Source organism: Danio rerio, chromosome 2 (assembly GCF_049306965.1).
Source record: "Danio rerio strain Tuebingen ecotype United States chromosome 2, GRCz12tu, whole genome shotgun sequence".
Classification (NCBI taxonomy): Eukaryota; Metazoa; Chordata; class Actinopteri; order Cypriniformes; family Danionidae; genus Danio; species Danio rerio.
In genome coordinates this window covers 16,355,402-16,375,096 of record NC_133177.1, presented here as the reverse complement: position 1 = coordinate 16,375,096, position 19,695 = coordinate 16,355,402, and the positions used below count along the sequence as shown (strand labels likewise).

Sequence of the window (19,695 nt, the reverse complement as noted above, 5' to 3'; positions counted from 1 at the left end):
CAACTTTTCAAGCTCCAACGAAAGCGTCAGCCAATCAAATCGCTGTATGCAAATACACCAGCTAGACAGTGGCCTATTGCTGACTGAATTTCATTGGCTGACGCTGCTATGACAATCGCGTTAGCCCCAACTTCTGACACCCCTTCAGTCAAGCGTTGACGCTGAAGCCCCGTGTGAATGGGGAGTTATTCAATATAGATACTCGTCTTACTCAATTGGAGAAACTATATAGGGGCACTGCAGAATCTCAAGTAATTAAATATATTACGTCATTTAAATATGAATACAACAAGATGGTTAATATGATGTTGTTAAAAGTTAAACAGAAGCATTTTAAGATTGGGGATAAACTTGACAAACTATTAGCTTGACAGTTAAAAGGCTCCAATGCTAGTAGATTAATTCACAGTATAACTGATAAGGTTGGCAACATTGACCAATCTAAAAATGTGCGAAAACAAAACGCACAGTGATCATACATGAATCTCTAGAAAGCTTAAAGTGTCTACTTTTAAATGCAGCTATGCATGTTGTAAACAAACATTGCTTGATAAAGTAATCAGTATGAAACCAACGCTATGTATAGTTTCTCAGTCTGATCTCATTAGTTTCAATGCAACCACGTCCACAAGGCATTGTTTTTACAAGCGTCTGAAGACGAATGCAGGCTGTGGTCAGAAAAACACGTCATTAAAATGAAAGGAAACTCAGCAAATATTCAACAAAGATGATGGTTTATGACATCTATATAAAGCTTGATATGTATATTTGTGCATTAACCAGTTCAAGTCGAAAACAAATAATCTCTTTTTATGTAATCCGTATAAATATAAGGACCGGTACCGATTCTCCTATATCACCTCATTACAGCTAACGTGATCCCGCCTGTAATATGTAAAATTTCATATGTGACAACAACAGTGGTAAAGGACCAGTGGAAAAGAGAGCTAAAGTAGATAAGACGTGCTCTGAGTTTGCTCAGTAATGCGAGTAATGTTGGTCTGTGTCATGCCGACAAACTATTAGATGAAGATGTAGCCTAAAACGCATTGACTTAACATTACGCCCAACTTTGACAGATTATAGCGCCAAAAGTAAAATTCATAGAAATATGGGATTTACAACAACTGTAGGGGGTTGCAGCCTAAGTGAGAACATACCCCACAAGGGGCTATAAATTGTACCCCTGGGGCTCTAGGACGTCCCAAAGTGGCCCCCATTGACTTATATTGACCCCATTGACTCCCATTAATTTTTCTAGTACACGGTAACAACGATTTCAAGAAATCGTCATACCGCCAACAGTGAATTTCGTAGAAATAAGGGATTCACAACATATCGAGAGGGTTACAGCCCGGTTTAAAACATACCCTGAAAGGGGGTAAATGTTGTACCCCTGGGGAGCTAGGATGTCTTAAAGTCTCCACTGACTTTGACCAATCAGTGCGTCCAGTGCGAATTTTATAGAAATATGGGATTCACAACATCTGTAGGGGGTTGCAGCCTAAATGAGAACATACCCCGAAAGGGGGTATATGTTATACCCCTGGGGTGCTAGAACATCCCAAAGTGGTCCCCATTGACTTAACATTGCCCTTAGATAATGAAACTCACAAGCCACACCCCTAAACGGATCCTATACACTTCTATTATAACTGGTCTACATGCATGTCTTTGCTTAGTTAGTGTCTTAAAGGTTGGCTCATTTTACTCAGACAACCAATGAGCATCGCAATATGACAATGAAGCTCACAAGCCATGCCCCCAAACTGATTCCATACACTTCCAATAAAATAGGCCTAGATGCATATCTTTGGATAGCAGTGTCATACAGACATGGGGGTTGGCTCATTTGACTTGGCAACAATGATGCTAACAAGATAACAATCATGCTAGCAACATGCTAGTCATCTTAACATCATTCTAGCAATTCGATTAGCATGTTGCTACCATGATGCTAAGACAATTAGCATTCATGCTAGCTACATGTTAATCATGTTAGCATGATGCTAGCAACTCAATTAGCATGTTGGTAACATAATTAGCACCATGCTAGCTACATGCTAATCAGGTTAGCATGATGCTAGCAACTCGATTAGTATTTTATGCGGTTGCACATATTATTGATAGCCTAAAACCTCAAGTTGACTTGTTGTTGTTGATTTATTATAAGGTAACAAATAGGGCACAGGTTATTATGAAGAAAAATAAACGGTTTTGCTTAAAAAAAAAAACAAAAAAAAAACAATAAATAAGATATTATTATTGCAGTAAAATAATTCATTAAATATGATAGGGCGAGGCGAGCTTGTGTCGCGGACTCAGTTTCTCTGGACTCACCGTTCACCCGCTCTGATCATATATGTTGGTTTTCAGCAGCGATGTGGAAGGAGCCGCCCCCCACTCTTTCTGTAACAAGTTACAAGTCATTTATCTAACCAACTTAATCTTGCTTATCATACAAAACATTGATTCACAAGCTTTTCTTAAAGGGCCATGAAACCCCCTCGTTTCAGCAGGGTGTTTCAACACCTCTACTTTGGAAAAAGTCAGAAAAGTGGGCGTGTCCAGCTCTGTTTAGGGGAGAGTGTCGGAGGAACTAAAGTGGGAGGGTGTGGGAGTGTCTATTTGGGCACGCGTGAGTTTCGGAGTCAAAATACACACACAGGAGAAAGAGATGGTGTTTAACCTACATGGACATCTGTAGCCGAATTATTTGCCAAATTATTAAATGTTGGACTTTAACTGCAGTTTGGCTCTTTCATTCACGGAATTCATTCATGCCCCTCGCGACAAACGAGATATTTGACTCGAGGATCTGCTCTAAGCGTGTATTTTTCATGCAATGTTTGATACCGCACGACGAATGAGAGAAAAAAAACCTCCGCATTTCCCGGAAACTTTGATGCTCTCGGCAGGTAGCGTCAGAAAGCCGCATGTGTTATTCTGGTCACAAAATGCGGTAAAAACCCTACACGAGGTTAAAGTTTGGTTGTGGTGCTAAACATGTTTACACTCGCTGCAATAGTTAACTTAGTTCGATACGAACAAACTGAATAAACAAAGAGCACTGGTCGCTCACTTACCAAATCTGTAGAGACAGGACAATCACCAGCAACTAGAGCCGCATCTTTATTAAGAGAAGACTACAAGCGGATCCGGATATCAGCGTTTGCAGATGAGAACAGCTCTCAGGTAATCAATAATACTCCTTAGACACGCAAGTTATTGTTGTCGATCGTCGCGTACACTGTTAATCCACACGTGACGCCAGCTGCGCTCTCACAGAGAGAAAATGAAAACAAAACTTAACTGCAGCAAACTATAAAAGCAACACTTCACGCTTGTTTTGCCAACACAACGTGGCGTCTCTGCCGTCTACACTCTGACAGTAATGAATATTAATGAAGTTGCACAATAGAGCGCTCTGATTGGTTTGAACCAAGCCTTACTCATGCATTAATGCATCACACTGTAAGACGTAATAAGACACACTCTGGTACAGACGTCCAGTTTGCACGCTGGAATACAACGCTATTATGTCATGACCGTGACACAGCTTCAAAAATTCGTTTCAAACCGGAAGTACGAATTTGCTTAAAATAACGCAAAAACAACCAATTTTTAGTGAAATATAGGTGTCCTAATAGTGTTTTTAGCAGTGTGGGACGCATATACGACTGTCAACAGCTCAAAAAATGTGTTTTGGTGTTTCGTGACCCTTTAACGCTACTACTGTAGTAGAATATAGCCTAAGGTGGATTTAGCATTTTGCAAAAAAAAAATAAAAATAAATAAAAAGTTAGGTTATGTTGTGTACATTCTGGCCAAATCTAACACAGAATCTTATTCTTATTAATCAATCTATGTATATATTATTCCATATATTTATGATGTATAGTTTTTATTAACCAATTTCTTGTATTCTTTTTTACAAATTTAAGATGTTTGACAATGTTAATATGTTGCATTTTGGCTTGGTTTTTTACTTATTTATAAACTATTTATGGACTATTTATTGTGTTCCTGGCCTTCACTGAGCTTAAGTAAAAGTTCAATGTAAAAAAATTGTAAATGAACTTGACTGTTGATGTCTTAAAAAATAATGTCATATATCAATGTATGTGTATGTATAATATATATATATATATATATATATATATATATATATATATATATACATACATACATATACACACACACACACATATATATATATATATTTTTTTTTTTAATACATATGTTTGATTAATCGCTAAAACTTGCTCTGTATCCTCATGCTTTTAGCCTGTGTGTCAGGCTATATAGCATTTATTTGCTTATTATATGCTAAAAACTATATAACTGTACTATAACTACATAAACTACTATAAAAACTTTATCCTGTTACTCATATAGGAGTGAGTTGCATTCTCTGGTGCATATATATGGGATAGTTATTGTCTCTTATTTGCCAATGCACGCTTTGTCATCTACGTGCTTCATCAATGTTGCATATGCATTTTTACATCCACAAACGAATGGCTTTCAACCATAGTCAGTTAATTTAAGATTTGCGCAAACATAAACTTGTTCGTGAAAACAAATATTGTGTTTTGCATTTATGCATATTAATTTACTTGTGCAAAAAGGAAGTTTTGCATTTGCAGATCAGTTGACGTGTGTGTATAAATTGACTTTTTGTTTGTGTCTATACTGCCGGCTTCGTTTGAATTTTGAGACTTTCTTTTTGTGGTTTTAAAGCTTTTCGGGAATCAAACACAAACAACGTTATATTATAAAGCCACAAGGTTCTTATTTAATGTGTACACATCTACCTACCGATTTGAGAAATACACATTTTATTTTTAGAATTAATAAACAGATGTATTTTTTTTATTTTACACAGATTTTACACTGTAAAAGAATTATTTGAACAGTTTAAAGTGGATAAAGAAAACTCTTAGAATTTTTTAACAAATCAGCCAGATTTCTATTTAAACTGAAAAAATGGGACTTTAACAGAGTGTGTTTGTGTTGCTGTCTTTATTACAGATGAAGTTGGTATGCACTTGTCAGCATTTATCAAATAATGATGAGATTTTAAGTCAATTTTATTTTTATTTATTTTTAAGAGATAGTAAATTAAACTGGGGGTGTTTTACTGTGGTTGTTTTCAGTGGAAAGCTGATTCAAAAACACATTCATATTATTCACATTCTATTGCTCGGTTCTCTGCCATTTTTTTCTATAAAACATTTCGTTCATAAACATAAAACATTTATGTTTATATATTATTCAAATTAAATTAAATATAATAATGTCGATTGTGACTTTTACTAATATGATTATAAAACTTTACAAAGCAAAATACACCAAAAAGACACAATTTTAATTCAGTATTATTACATTAAGAAACTATTTGTAACATTATAAATTAAAAAGTAAGTACAAATATCAAATTAAATCCACCTAGTAGGTTGCAGTAGGACATGGTCTTGAGGTCTTAATTCATTCAAATGTAGAAACTTAACAAAACATTAATGGGTCAGTAAATAATAAATGATGAAACTGATTGCACATAGATGACATACTAGCTAATATGAGATTATTTAATAAACAATTTTACTCATGCTGGAACATTTACATAGAACAGATAATATAAATTCATATTCATAGCGAATCAAGTAAAAATAAATCTATTATTGGGGAAATTAGCTGTATTTACTAACTAAATTTTCCGGAGAAAAATCTGTTTATCCAAAACTAAAAATATACCGCGTATTTGAAAGGCAGAAGTAAAGTGATGTCATTGTGAAAAGTCTACTTACCTTGAATTCTTTGATCGCGGGACATCCAGTATAGTACTCCTTGTGAGCTCTGTTTGACCTTCTGCGTGTCTGACAAATAACGAAGGCGCTTTTTGTTGAACTCGCATCCCTGCGCTGCTCTGCGGAGTTCAGCCACTTCCTTCAACAGCCAGCCGCTCTCTTTGCCTTTTTCTCCGGTGAGCTTTGGCTGTTTTCCTCCAGCACTGATCGTCGACTTCATTTGCCGCTTCAGATTGTTCTTGTTTGCAGACATGTTGGTGGTCAGGTCTCTGATGGAACGAAAGATCAGCACTCTTTAATAAAGACCGAGAAACACATTACAGGAAGTAAGCAACAGAGACAACAACAAGGCTGCTTAACAACGATGGACTACGAAAAAAAGATCGTTAAACACACCGTTACCTAATATGAAACATATAATGACGTGATGCCCTGAACTCATGAAACTAATTACTCTTTTTGAAGGGTTTACTTTCACTGCATGCAGCGAAGCGTCCGTGCACTTCTCATCAGTCTGAGGAGCAGCTGGTTTTGTAACAGTTCTCTTCATCAGCCAATGGCTGTAAAGGGCGGGTCTTGCGAGCGTGGCTTGTTACCCAATGTTTTTTGTTTTGTTTTGATTGTGTTAAACACACACACATAAATAAATAAATATATAAATATATATATATATATTTACACACAGTTTTAAAACAAGCTTTTGCTGTTCATATAGGCTCCATTTATTTAATTAAAAATACAGTACAAATTGTAAAATTGTGAAATGTTATTACACTATAAAATAACTGTTCAAAAGCAGTTCATAATTTAATACTTTATTCCATTTTAATGATGAATTTTCAGCTTCATTTCTCGAGTCTTCAGAGTCACATCTTTCTTTAAAATTACTCTAATAATAATTATTAGTGTTACTATTAATATTATTATTAATGGTAATAGTAATAAAAGCAACAATGGCTGGAGTAATAATTTAATTTCAAACTACATAAATAAGTAATAAATAAAATAATTATTTAACAATTTAACTATTTTTTTAATAAAAATAAAAATAAAATTAATAATTAAAAAACCTGCACCCAATCTTTTGACTAGTAGCGCACACACAAACACACACACACACACACACACACACACACACACACACACACACACACACACACACACACACACACACACACACATATATATATATATATATATATATATATATATATATATATATATATATATATATATATATATATATATTGTAGTAGACTAAGTACAGTTCTAGCAGTTCTTGTTGTCGACCGCTAGAGGTCGCAGTTGTTTTATTATTGCACCTGTTGGGCGCAAGGAAAGTGTGTGTGTATTGCTGTGCATAGACGGTGCTTGTCTTGATGTTTGGCTCGTGGCTGTGAGTAAAAAGCAACCTGATCGCAGTCCTGTCTCAGTGTGATTCTTCATACCAAGTTACCACATTTTGGTGACGAGGATAAAACTGGTAATCGCGTGAGTGACTGTTTTATATGAGAGAGTGACAGAGAAAGAAAAATGACAACTATTGGGACTGTAGCGGCATTTGATGAGAAAACACAGTCATGGGAAGAATACTGTGAGATTCTGGACAATTTCTTTGAAGCAAATAGCATTGAAGATGCTGAGAAGCAAAGAGCTATTCTCCTGAGTGTGGTGGGTGCCAAAACTTACATTTTAATTCGTAATTTGCTCAGCCTTGACAAACCTAAATCTAAATCTTATGCTCAGTTGGTGGACTTGTTAAAGAACCATTTCAACCCAAAGCCTAGTGAGATATCTCAGCGTTTCAAATTTGACTCACGATCAAGGAGGGCAGATGAAACAGTTACTGACTTTGTGGCTGAGCTGCGCAAATTGGCTCAGGATTTTAATTATGGGGAAATGCTGCAACAGATGCTGAGAGACAGGCTGGTATCCAGAGTAAATGATGAACGCATTCAAAGAGGATTGTTATCAGAACAAAATCTGACCTTTGATACTGCGCTGAAATTAGCACTCTCGATGGAGGCAGCGGACAAAAATGCACAGGACCTGCGAAATAACACAGCTGCAAAGTGTCATAAAATGTTTAGTAAAGCAGACAACAAAGCGAGCTGTGATGAGGAAATGCAAGCCAGTGCAGCAAGTAAGCTCTGTTTCAGATGCAAGGAAACAAGTCACACTGCCACTGTTTGTTGATTTAAAACAGAAAAATGTCACTCATGCAAAAAAATTGGCCACATTTCGCGGGCTAGTGGAAGTAAAGACAAAATGGCCAGTAGAGGGAGAGGAAGTAGCGATAAAACTAGCTCCATTCAAAGGCACCGTGCATATAAAGTAGCAGAAAGTGACAGCGATGATTCTGTGGACACATTTACACTGGGTTGCATTAAGGAATACATATAGAATGTGTAGCGTACAGTCCACAGATAAAATTTCTTATTGATTTTATCACGGTCTGGTTTTGGTCGACAGAAGGGTTTACGACTCCTGGCTCCAAGAAGTCTGGATTTTCGTGACAGCTTAAGTTGTTCAGGGGGACTGGAGAGATAAGCAGGAAAACTTCAAAGACATTCCTGCCCAAATACACACACACACACACACACCCCCACGAGGCTGTTCCGACAGAAAGAAAATGAACTCATCAAATTCTGAACCAGCACAAAACCAATGTGTTATGTTTTGTAAACTTTGTATCTCATTTCTGACTTTTCTTACCTGTGTAACCTCTCTTATAACCTGTATGCATGTTCCATTTAGGCCTTTGTAAAGCATAAATATTGTAAGGGTATGAAAAATTAGGTTGATGTACTTTAAACCCCCCCATGTTTGGTACCGATGGGTTTCTGCTGTCATTTTACAAAACATGATGCATAGAGCAAGACCATAACTCGCATTGCTTTATTCTTTAAAGCCCTGTATTAAATGCCTGTCCGCATGCTTTAGGCGGACACTCAAATTTGCATACGAGCAGCCCCGAGACAAAGGAAGGTTCGCGCGCAAACTTTCCCCTGAAATCATTGGTCAGAATGCTGTACGGGTTGTCACGTGACCCGCAGGTATGAGCAGACCTTCTGCCCAAACATCTGGGCAGAAAGAGAATGTCTTAAAAAGAACATCATTGACGGTGGCCCTCGTGCCACACGGCTCTTCACAGCCGCATGGACTTTCCTGCCACGTTTTCTTTATTTTCCGGCAAAGTAAACTCAGTTTAAAGTTTGCGATCGTGTTCGTCCGAACTGCATTACAAACTCCACGCATCAAGAAGGACATCAAAGGAGTTTTCATCATGACGGAAGAGAGACGCATAAGAGAGACCTCCAGACATGAACGACCAGGTGATTTTAGTTATGCGATTAAGCTGTGCCCCTTTTATCAAAAAGGTGTTTGTTATAGTCTCGGTGGTCCTTAATGGTGCGTGTGGAACTGAAAGTTTTGTCACTCTTTTATCTGAAATCTGAATTTCCTCGCTTTACTATTTCTCTTTGTTGCTACACGTTCTATTGACCCGATATCTCCACGTGGTTTACCTTTTGTTTTGTGTTTAATGTATGTTTGTGCGTTTGTTTGTTCGTTACGTCTGACTAGTCAATAAATTCCATTATAATCAAATGAATTGTATTGTTTGCCTCACGAGAAAATGTCACTGGAATACAGATTCCCCTGCCTAGCTATTATAAGTTGTTTAAAACTTTTGAATGATTAATCTACTTCAAAAGTAGTAGCAATTAAATTCCCTTTTTCTAAATGAATAGATTACCGTGTCCGCTCGGAAGAGCGGCGGCTCTGCTTGTGTTCGTTTGGTCAAATTAACAATAAATTGATCCGGAATATTAATGATTAATAATAATTCGTTATTGTTGATAAATAATATTCATAATCTGGGAATCCGCTCGGTCGCGCGAGCATGATCATTTACAATCATATGTTTGTTTGATCAAATTGACTGAAGCTTAAGCCGGAATATTAATAATTAAGAATAAACCGTTATTGTTGATTTATTAATATTCATAAAATTAGCTAATTTCATGTTACAAATGTAAACATCCAAAATCTAGCTAAAGTACATCCATATACAGTTGACATGCAAATGGATGGACACACAGTGAAGCTAGAAATAGACACTGGATGTAGTCTTACGGTCTTAAATGAGGAGACATTCAAGGCACTGAGAAAAAGTGGGAAAAACACAAAAGTAAGCAGCACTGGAATTAGGTTGAAATGTTTCTCCAGAGGCAGTGCCTAGATTTTTTCGCCCCAGATCAGTGCCCTATGCAATGCGTACAAAAGTCGATGAGGAGTTAATTCGTCTACAAAAGGAAAATGTAATCCGTCCTGTAAAGTACTCGGAGTGGGCTGCACCAGTAGTTCCGATTCTGAAAACTGATGGTTCCATAAGGCTCTGTGCTGACTATAAATTGACCGTAAATCAAGAAGCATCCTTGGAGCAGTACCCCATATCTCGTCTGGAGGATCTGTGCAGCACCTTGTCAGGAGCAAAAAGTTCTCCAAATTGGACCTGAGTCATGCCTACCAGCAGGTGATGGTTAACGAGGAATCTCAGAAGTTTTTGACAATAAATACACAGTGAGGTCTGTTTACGTATCAGCGGTTACCTTTTGGAGTGGCTTCTGCTCCTGCTATGTTTCAAAGAATAATGGAGGGATTGGTACAGGGAATCCCCAAAGTAGCCGTTTATTTGGACGACATCTTAATAACAGGTGTGGACACAGCAGACCACTTAGAAAACCTGGGGGCAGTGCTGCAAAGACTGGCAGAGTCAGGGTTGAGACCCAAAAGAAAGAAGTTTATGTTCTTGCAAGATGATGTGGAGTATCTTGGACACAGAGTGAACAAGCATGGCCTTCAGCCGGTGGAAAAAAAGGTGAAGGCTATAGTTGAGGCCCCATCTCCATCTACTGTGTCAGAATTGAAGGCCTACTTGGAGTTATTAAACTATTATGGTAAATTTCTCCCAAATCTAGCAACGTGCCTAGTCCTACTGTATGAGCTATTGAAAAAAGGCAAGTGCTGGGAGTGGACAGCAGAACAGGAAGAGGCTTTTCAGCATTCTAAGAAGTTACTACAATCTGCGAGTGTTCTGGTACATTATTCAGCAGAAAAAGGACTGGTACTGGCTTGTGATGCATTCCCCTATGGATTAGGGGCTGTGTTATCACACAGATTAGCGGATGGAAGTGAACGACCCCTAAGTTTCATGTCACGCACACTGTTAGAGGCTGAAAAAAGATACTGACAGCTGGATAAAGAGGGGCTTGCAGTAGTTTTTGGAATACAGAAATTCCACAAATACCTGTGTGGGAGGTCCTTTACCATCTGCACTGTCCACAAACCACTGATTTCACTTTTTAATGAGAAGAAGACCATTCCTCAGATGGGCTCGCCACGAATACAGAGGTGGGCCGTGCTTCTGAGTGCCTATGATTACACCATAGTTTTCAAGCCGGGCAAAACAAATGTTTGTGCTGATGCTTTAAGCAGGCTTCCCATCAAGGATGACGAGACAGGGGAGAAGAATTCGGAACAGGTCCTCATGCTGGACATATTGGGGGAGGCACCAGTTGAGGCACCTCAAATTAGACGCTGGACCTCTCGGGATGTCATGATGTCCAGAGTTCGTGAATACATCTTGAGTGGATGGCCAAAAGTGGTGGATCCTGAGTTACAGCCTTTCTATCAGAGGAAAAAGGAGCTAAGTGTCAGGGCTGGCTGTGTAGTGTGGGGAGCTAGAGTTGTTGTGGGACAGTGTGGGAAAGCACCTGCTGTGGCCCCTTTACATCCATGGGAGTGGCCAACAACTCCCTGGTCCAGAATCCATGTTGACTATGCTGGCCCATTTTAGGGAAAGATGTTTCTGATTGTTGTAGACTCTCATTCAAAGTGGATGGATGTTTACCCGACCACTACAGCCACCTCCCAGACCACTATAGAGAAACTTAGACAGAGTTTCAGTGTATTCGGACTGCCTTGCATGTTAGTATCAGACAACGGACCTTGTTTTACAAGTGCAGATTTTGCTTCATTCATGAAAAGGAATGGAATTCAGCACATCAGAACAGCCCCTTCACCCTTCTTCGAATGGCTTAGCAGAAAGAGCTGTGCAGACTTTCAAAAATGGTCTTAAGAAAATGCAAGGAGAAACATTAGAGACCAGAGTGAGTAGGTTTCTGTTTAATTATAGGATGATGATGTCAAGGCAGTTAAGATCAACTTTTGATTTGCTTTCACCAGACCTGGCAACCAAAGTACAAAAGAAACAGTTGAGACAGAAAGAAGAGCATGACAACAGCACAGACCTGCTGACCTTTTCAGAGGGTGATGCTGTGAATGTGAGAAATTATTGCTACGGCCCACAGTGGGTCCCGGCTGTGGTTGAGAAATGCACGGGCCCACTGTCTTATACTGTCTTGACAGGATCGGGACAGACATGGAGAATACATGTTGATCAGCTCCGCAAGAAACACATATACACTGTTCCCAAGTCCACAACGATTCAGGATTTACCAGTCATCGAAGAAGGAATTAGGCCTCCAGTTAGCAGTGTTCCAGTTGAGTCGGCTGGATGGAACAAGCCGTTGCCGGTGTCACAGGAAGAGCCAGATGCCGCGGCTGAACAGTTACCAAAACCATAAAAGGTAGCTGCTCAGGTACCATTCATAAGGAAGTCAGCCAGAGAAAAACATGAACAAGGTTATCTAAAAGACTTTGTTAGATAAGTCAGAGTTGTTTGGTACAATACAAGGTACATTTTCTTTTTTTTCTATCTTTTCTTTTCATTTTTGTTATTTTTTGACTTTTAAGGGGGAAGAAGTGTAGTAGACTAAGTACAGTTCTAGCAGTTCCTGTTGTCGACCGCTAGAGGTTGCAGTTGTTTTATTATTGCACCTGTTGGGCGGAAGGAAAGTGTGTGTGTATTGCTGTGCATAGACGGTGCTCGTCTTGATGTTTGACTCACGGCTGTGAGTAAAAAGCAAAGCAACCTGATCGCAGTCCTGTCTCAGTGTGATTCTTCATGCCAAGTTACCACATACATATATATATATATATATATATATATATATATATATATATATATATATATATATATATATTAGGGATGTGCGGAGCAGCCGATATTTGTATTTGTATTTGTTGAGAGGGGAAAAGTATTTGTATTTGTATTCGAGTAAAATTCAAAATGGCGCAAAAATATATATTTTTTCTATAACACTTCTAATTTACGTTATAGTGAAAGTATTGTTTAATTATACCCATTATATAAATTACAGATATGCAATATTGGCTGTTGTTTTTGAACATGTGACAAGAAATGTCATTGAAAAGAAAATAACATAGAAACCATTATCTCATCCATGGTTAAACCAACAACTAATAAAATACCATTGTGAATATTATGAACCCCACCACCGTTCTTGTTGAAGGACACTGAATAGACAGAATAAAAACAAATAATACTTCAAAAAACTGTTCTTCTTCTGAAAGAACTTCTTTCCAATGCACAGAATTCCAAAAACTAAAATTAGCTAAATAAATTTAAATAAAACCCTGCCTGGGAGATCTGGCAGAACAAAAGTATTCTATATAATACTAAAAGATACAACCCTGCTATTATTATCTGCCTGCCACAAAACAGACACAAAGTTTTTTTTTTTTAATACTTTTTTATGTTTGAAACTGACTTGCTGGGGCAGAATGTGGCTGTGTTGATGGTTTGGTGCTTGTGGAGGATTTAGCAGAACATAGCTGTGCTGATTGAGGGGATTGATGCTTGTGGGGGGTTCACAGACAGTATCAGGAGAGGATGCTTTTAGTGCATGTGATAATACATTACATAGAAGGTTGCGCGGTGGCACAGTGAGTAGCACTGTCGCCTCACAGCAAGAAGGTTGCTGGTTCGAGCCTCGACTGGGTTCTCCCCATGTTGGCGTGGGTTTCCTTCGGGTGCTCCGGTTTCCCCCACAGTCTAAACACATGCAATATAGGTGAATTGGGTAAGCTAAATTTTCCCTATTGTATGTGTGTGAAAGAGAGTATATGGATGTTTCCCAGTGCTGGGTAGCAGCTGGAAGGGCAGCCACTGCGTAAAACATATGCTGGATAAATTGGTGGTTCATTCCACCGTGGCAACCCCAGATTGATAAAGAGACTAAGCCGTAAAGAAAATGAATGATTATGCATAGAAGATGTTGACAGATGTTTAATATCTCTGCCCCTGTTGATTTCACTTTTGCACACATTATACAGTATCAGTTTGTTTCATCTGCAGCACCACTGACTGTAAAATGCTTCCACACAGAACCTGAAGTTTTATTTTTTTTACTGGTGGAGGACCAAGAAATGGCTCAGCAGCACTCTCACTCTTTTTCATGGTGCCCAAATGTATTTGAGGAGTTTCAAGTTAATAAAAATTGACGGGAAGCTATGCTAAGGTTAACTAGCCTATAGCATATATCTTGCTGTCTGCAAAAGACGTACCATATAACTCCCATAAGTGCATACTATTCGACACAACTGCACAAGCATCGTTTTAACCTTTATAAACGAACGTTAACATTACTCTGTCAACAGTCTATTGTCTAAATTACCGCGCTAACAGAGCTAACGTTGCGTAAACAGAGAGCACCCGATTGCAAACTCCAAAAATGCAGCGTAATGGAAAATGCCGAACAAACTCCGCTACAAGTTTTTAAACTGCATCTGGAACCCAATTAAGGTACAAAAATCTATTTAACAAAAATAGTGATGCAGAGAAGTATTTTTTTTTTTGCTCAGCCTTCTCTGTCTGCTGCTGTGGAGAAGCTTGCGCCAGAGACCTTTTACCTCCGCCCCGCCCTCCGACTGAGCGTCTCTCTCTCTCTCTCTCTCTCTCTCTCTCACGCACTGTGGTCTCAGGAGGAAACACAGCTTTTTAATATAATGCTCTTCTTGCTCCCGAATACAAATAATTTTTCAAGTATTTGTTCGAAATAAGTATTCGTAAAAACACGCTATTCGTGCCTTTCCGAATACCGTATTCGGGTTCGGCTCCACCCTTAATATATATATATATATATATATATATATATATATATATATATATATATATATATATATATATATATATATATATAAATATATATATATATACAGATCGCATTAGACTTTGTCATTGTCCGTCATTTTGACGGAGAGGGTTGTAAAAATTCCGTCATAACCTATTATTGACCGTCAATTAATTTGCCTATTTTCTAATCGCTTTTTCATTCATATTTTAATAATGAACTTGCACGACAAGCATAAAGACTAAATTATTCATTCATTTATTTAACAAATGAACGATAACTCATATCTGCCTTACCTCATATCTTCCTCGTGCGTCAACCTCAACTAGGTGCTGTGCGTAATCAAACGCATCAAGAGAGACTGATGCAGAGGCAGGTGTCATTAAATTCTGTGTCTTTGCCTCGGAAAGTCGACTTCTCCTGACAGTTTTAAATTTGTTCTGGAGGCTGAAGCCGCGTTCTGCTGCCACACTGGAGAGTCCTTGCCAGAAGTGGCCCAGACTCTACAGCCAGACTCGGGCCAGACATGGTTAACAGGAATCGGGGCTTTACAGCCGCATCACAAAGGCATGTGCAGGAGCGAGCTGCGGGCCATACTCGGCCCGGATAACATTTGCCGATGCTGAGTCGGAGCCGGAGGCGCTGAAATGCAGCCGAGCTCGGGCCGATTACTACCTCCTTTCTGGGTAGTGCCACTTCAGACCGCGTTTTGTAGTTAGGAAACATTTCTCCTAAGGAAGTGATCAGAAGTTTGCTGGATTTTCTGAATGGGTCAATATCACCATAGAGTGCCTTTGACAGAAGAAAATTTCTTAAAGACAGTGTTCAAGTTTTTTGTTAAACCACATGTTTAGTCTTTTAGGAAGACTTTAAACCTAAACAATTGCTGGTTGGTCCAGCTATTGGACCTTTAATAAAACAATTATAAGCAAAAACATTTTGACCAACTTGCAAAATATGTCCATCCTGTCAGGGACAAATGGATACAGAAAGCAAATATTTCTGACAGTGTTATCATTCTAAAAAATACACCTTTGGAAAATATTTCTGTTGCTTCTCTTATATATATATATATTTTTTTTTTAATTAGAAAGAACTTCAAAACCTTTGGAAACAACTAAAAACTATGTTCTGCTATTAGAGTTCTGCCCGAGTTACATACCATTTAAAGTAAAAAATAAGATAGGAAACATATCTGACCAGAATTTATCCAAAACCAATTTATACTTAAATGTTCCTAAAAGAACAAATGCTAAAGATTGTCATTTGTATTAAGACATTTTATTTTTTTCAGTTAAATGCATATGACAGGGTGGACAATAGGCTCGTTTGAGGTGCGCCTCGCCTTGGCTGCATTGTAAACGAGAGCAGGCGTGTGCAGTAAGAGAAGGGCTCAAAAATTACATCAGAAGTCGGACACCTGCTGAATCTCGCTGTTTAGCCACCTGGAAACGTCACCAGTGGCGGAGATCTCGTTCGCATTTTTTACCGCAGACGAATTACCTCATGAAAAAATACTATGGTGATTTATAGTAAATATTATTGCATTTTGAATATGTATTTTCAGTATTGGGTTATGTTTATAGTTGTTGTGATACCAGAGCAACTATAAAATTTAAATAGGCTATTTTATAACATGGTTCAAAAGCACTACAGTATACATTATAGTATTTTTAATGTGGGAGTGGATGTAATAGAAATATCACAGTTTTTACAAAAAAAAAATGTTCAGAATTACAGAAGATGAACAGCTCACTAACTAAAAGGGTGTATTTAAAATATAATTCTGGGTAACGCTTTCTTTTACAACCCGCAAAGTACCGCGTAAGTACAGTGAAATTACAGTGTACTTTTCTGTACGTACTGTGTAAGTATAATGAACGTATGTGTAGGTATAAGGGAACAAACCATAATGTTTGGGTAATAAGGGGGTAACAACCAGATGTTCATCACGAAAATTACCGCGTAAGTATAGTGAAATAACGGTGTACTTTTCTGTACGTATAGTGTAAGTATAAATAACGTTTACTTCGGTATAAGGGAACAAACTGTAATGCTTGGGTAATAAGGGGGTAACCAGATATTCAGCATGAAAAGTACCGCATAAGTACAATGAAATAATGTTGTACTTTTCTTTAAATTGCAAAAGAACAAACCATAATGTATGCGTAATAGGGGAGTAACAATAAGATATTCATCACGCAAAGAACCGCGTAAGTATATTACGTTTACGATGTACTTTTCTTCAAGTATTGTATACATGAAGAATTATGCAAGGATGGCAACAACCTATTGCTATCTGCAAATGTACTGTACATGCACCTGCGTGAGTACATTAGTACTCTTATTCAGTGCACTGTAATCCCGAATAAGTTGACAAAACTCAAAAAATTTGAGGTAATCAGTTACGTCAAATTTTTTAAGTTATGAAATTATCTATTTTAAGTAACCAGAAACATTAAGTTTTGAGTTTGTTGTACTCATGCAAGACACTTCACTCAACTTAAAATACCCAAGTTACTCAGCTTATACGTTTTAATTGCAATTAACTTAATTGTTTTAATCTTTCCAAACTTTAAATACTTAGTCACCCAGCTCATACATTTTAATACCAATTAACTTAATTGCTTTAATTTCTTTCAACTTTAAATACTTAAATCACCCAGCTCATACATTTTGATAGCATTTAAAATTAACTTCTCCATCGTCAGTTTCACAAATAAAATTAGCCATTATTTTAATCTTTAAACCCCATAAATCTGTCAAAATAAATCTGTAATTTAAAACACACAGACAATACCATTTTAGACATTTATTGTTAAAGAAAAAATGTCCAACAGTACTTTCAAATTTGTCTCCTATGCAATTACAAATGTCTTAAAACGATAAAAACTATTAGACATAAAGAGATTGAAAATGAACACTATTCTGAAATTGATAAAAATTACCCACAATGTAAATATGATATCAGACATAAGAGCCTCAAGAAAAAACAACTATAAGTTTAATAAAATTTAATAATACATTAATAAGTGTAAAACTTACTCTTAAGGCATTCGTTAAAAAAAAATAATAAGTGCACATTCTGTGAAGTGACTCGTTTAGTGTAAACTACACAGAAACTGTATGTATATATATATATATATATATCTCGTTGAAGTCAGAATTATTCGCCCCCATTTATTTTTTCCCCCAATTTCTGTTTAACGGAGAGCAGATTATATTTATATATATATATTGTAGCGAGGCAGAGGGAAAACAGCGACACAGTTGGATAAGTTTATAGACAAGTCCCCGGAGGGTGCTTTATTTACAACGTGAATGGGGTGTAAACGGTGCTCTTCTTCAAGGAGAGGTGCTCTGGTGCTCCGGGAAGTAAGTGAAGGACAGTGAGTAGTCGGCTGTGGGATTGTCACGAGCTGGAGTCTGCTGTGGAGAGACAGAGAGACAAGCGTTAGCGCATGGAGTCATTGGGTGAATGAAGCTCATCTTCTCCTTGCGTGGGCTTGGTTTATATGCCTCTCCACTTGATGACGTCCAGCTGTGAACGATCCTGTGTTGATGATGGTCCAGCTGGGTTGAATTAGCGACCAGGGCAACGTGGCATGTGTGCGCTCGTTACAATATATATATATATATATATATTCAGTCTTGGTTGAACTATGATTCTGTCATTTACTTATTCCAAACCTGTTTGAGTTTCTTTCTTCTGTTGAACACTTAAAAGGTTATTTTTGACCAAAAAAAAAAAAAAAAGCTGAGACCTGTAACCACCGATTTCCACAGTATTTGTTTTCCTATTAGAAAGTCAGTGGTTACAGGTTGTCAGCTTTACTTAACTTTTGTGTTCAACAGAAGCAAGAAATTCAAGCAGGTTTGGGACAAGTGAAGAGTTAGTAAATGACAGAATTTTACATTTGGACAAACTATCCCTATATATAATAAAATGCATATTTACCAATTAAAGGTAAATAAATGTTTTGAAGTTACTACCCCAGAGACAGTCTTTATTAAGTAAAAAAAAAAAAAAGCTCTACATTAACTCATTCTTTAAGGTTTCCATGCTACGAGACTTTTTATTTTCCATCATCCATGCCAAGCAAAACTTTTTGCACAAGTTCAAAGTCCTTTACTATATATTATGTGAAGAGCATACATTAATCCATACAAGACAAGAAAGGTCTGGAAGTGTGCTGTGGGTGGTGTCCAATTCATTCTTCAGGACAACAGAGACCCTCAGTGAATGCAGGGCCAATAAAGCTTCTTCAGTCAGCAGGATTATCAATCTAAAAACATAATTCAAGGATATTAATGTAAGGACAGTATCAAAATGACTGAGCCAATATTATATGATTCATCAACTATTCTTGATTACATATATGTTTTTAAGTAAAAGTTTTCAGAACTTTCATCTTTTCATTAAACATGCCTAATTGTGAAAAGAATGAATGAAGTCTTACCATGGTGTTCCTAAAGAATCTTAAGTCACGCTCACGCAGCAAGACCAAAAGACCTCTGATAAGAGTAGTCCGTCATGAACTGACATCATTCAGTTCCTGGAAATCAAGAATCAATTTTTTAAAAATTAAAAAAATAATAATAATTCAAATTATATTTTAATGTATACTTTAACACATGACCCCAAACATACCTGCTCATCATAAACCTTAAAAGATTAGCCAGGGTATCTGCTGTCTTGCCAGTTTTGGATGCTGTTTGCCTTAAAATTGTCATCAAATGAAATAGGTGGTGGTCCAGTTTTGCAAAGAATTTGTGGGGAAAATTCTCATTTGTAACATGTTGGTACTCTGCAAACAGCAAAAAGA

At 37.5% G+C, this 19,695-nt stretch overlaps 1 protein-coding gene and 1 long non-coding RNA gene across 18 annotated transcripts in view; both read right to left on the bottom strand.

Moving 5' to 3' along the window:
* The window catches only part of cpdp (CPD photolyase), a 51,404-nt gene extending 45,053 nt beyond the window's left edge, over positions 1–6,351 (bottom strand). For 4 of the 16 annotated variants that reach the window (XM_073914288.1, XM_005168414.5, XM_073914283.1 and 1 more), the window contains exons 1-2: positions 6,213–6,345; positions 5,811–6,103 (exon numbers count right to left, since the gene is read on the bottom strand). In XM_073914288.1, coding sequence (XP_073770389.1) covers positions 5,811–6,103; positions 6,213–6,226 — 307 coding nt within the window. In that variant the 5' untranslated portion in view covers positions 6,227–6,345. Of the gene's footprint in view, positions 1–5,810; positions 6,104–6,206 lie in introns of all 16 variants that reach the window. The other 12 variants (XM_073914316.1, XM_073914295.1, XM_073914276.1 and 9 more) reach the window with 6 other exon arrangements.
* Positions 6,352–18,227: 11,876 nt separating this feature from the next.
* On the bottom strand, positions 18,228–19,400 carry LOC137487711 (uncharacterized). Of its 2 annotated transcripts, XR_011006392.2 has the most exons (3): positions 19,330–19,400; positions 19,038–19,155; positions 18,228–18,298 (listed from the first exon to the last, which is right to left on the bottom strand). It is a non-coding gene; the product is annotated as an uncharacterized lncRNA (long non-coding RNA). The 2 variants fall into 2 exon arrangements; XR_011006391.2 differs by lacking the exon at positions 18,228–18,298 and having other exon boundaries at positions 18,920–19,155.
* Positions 19,401–19,695: the final 295 nt, after the last annotated feature.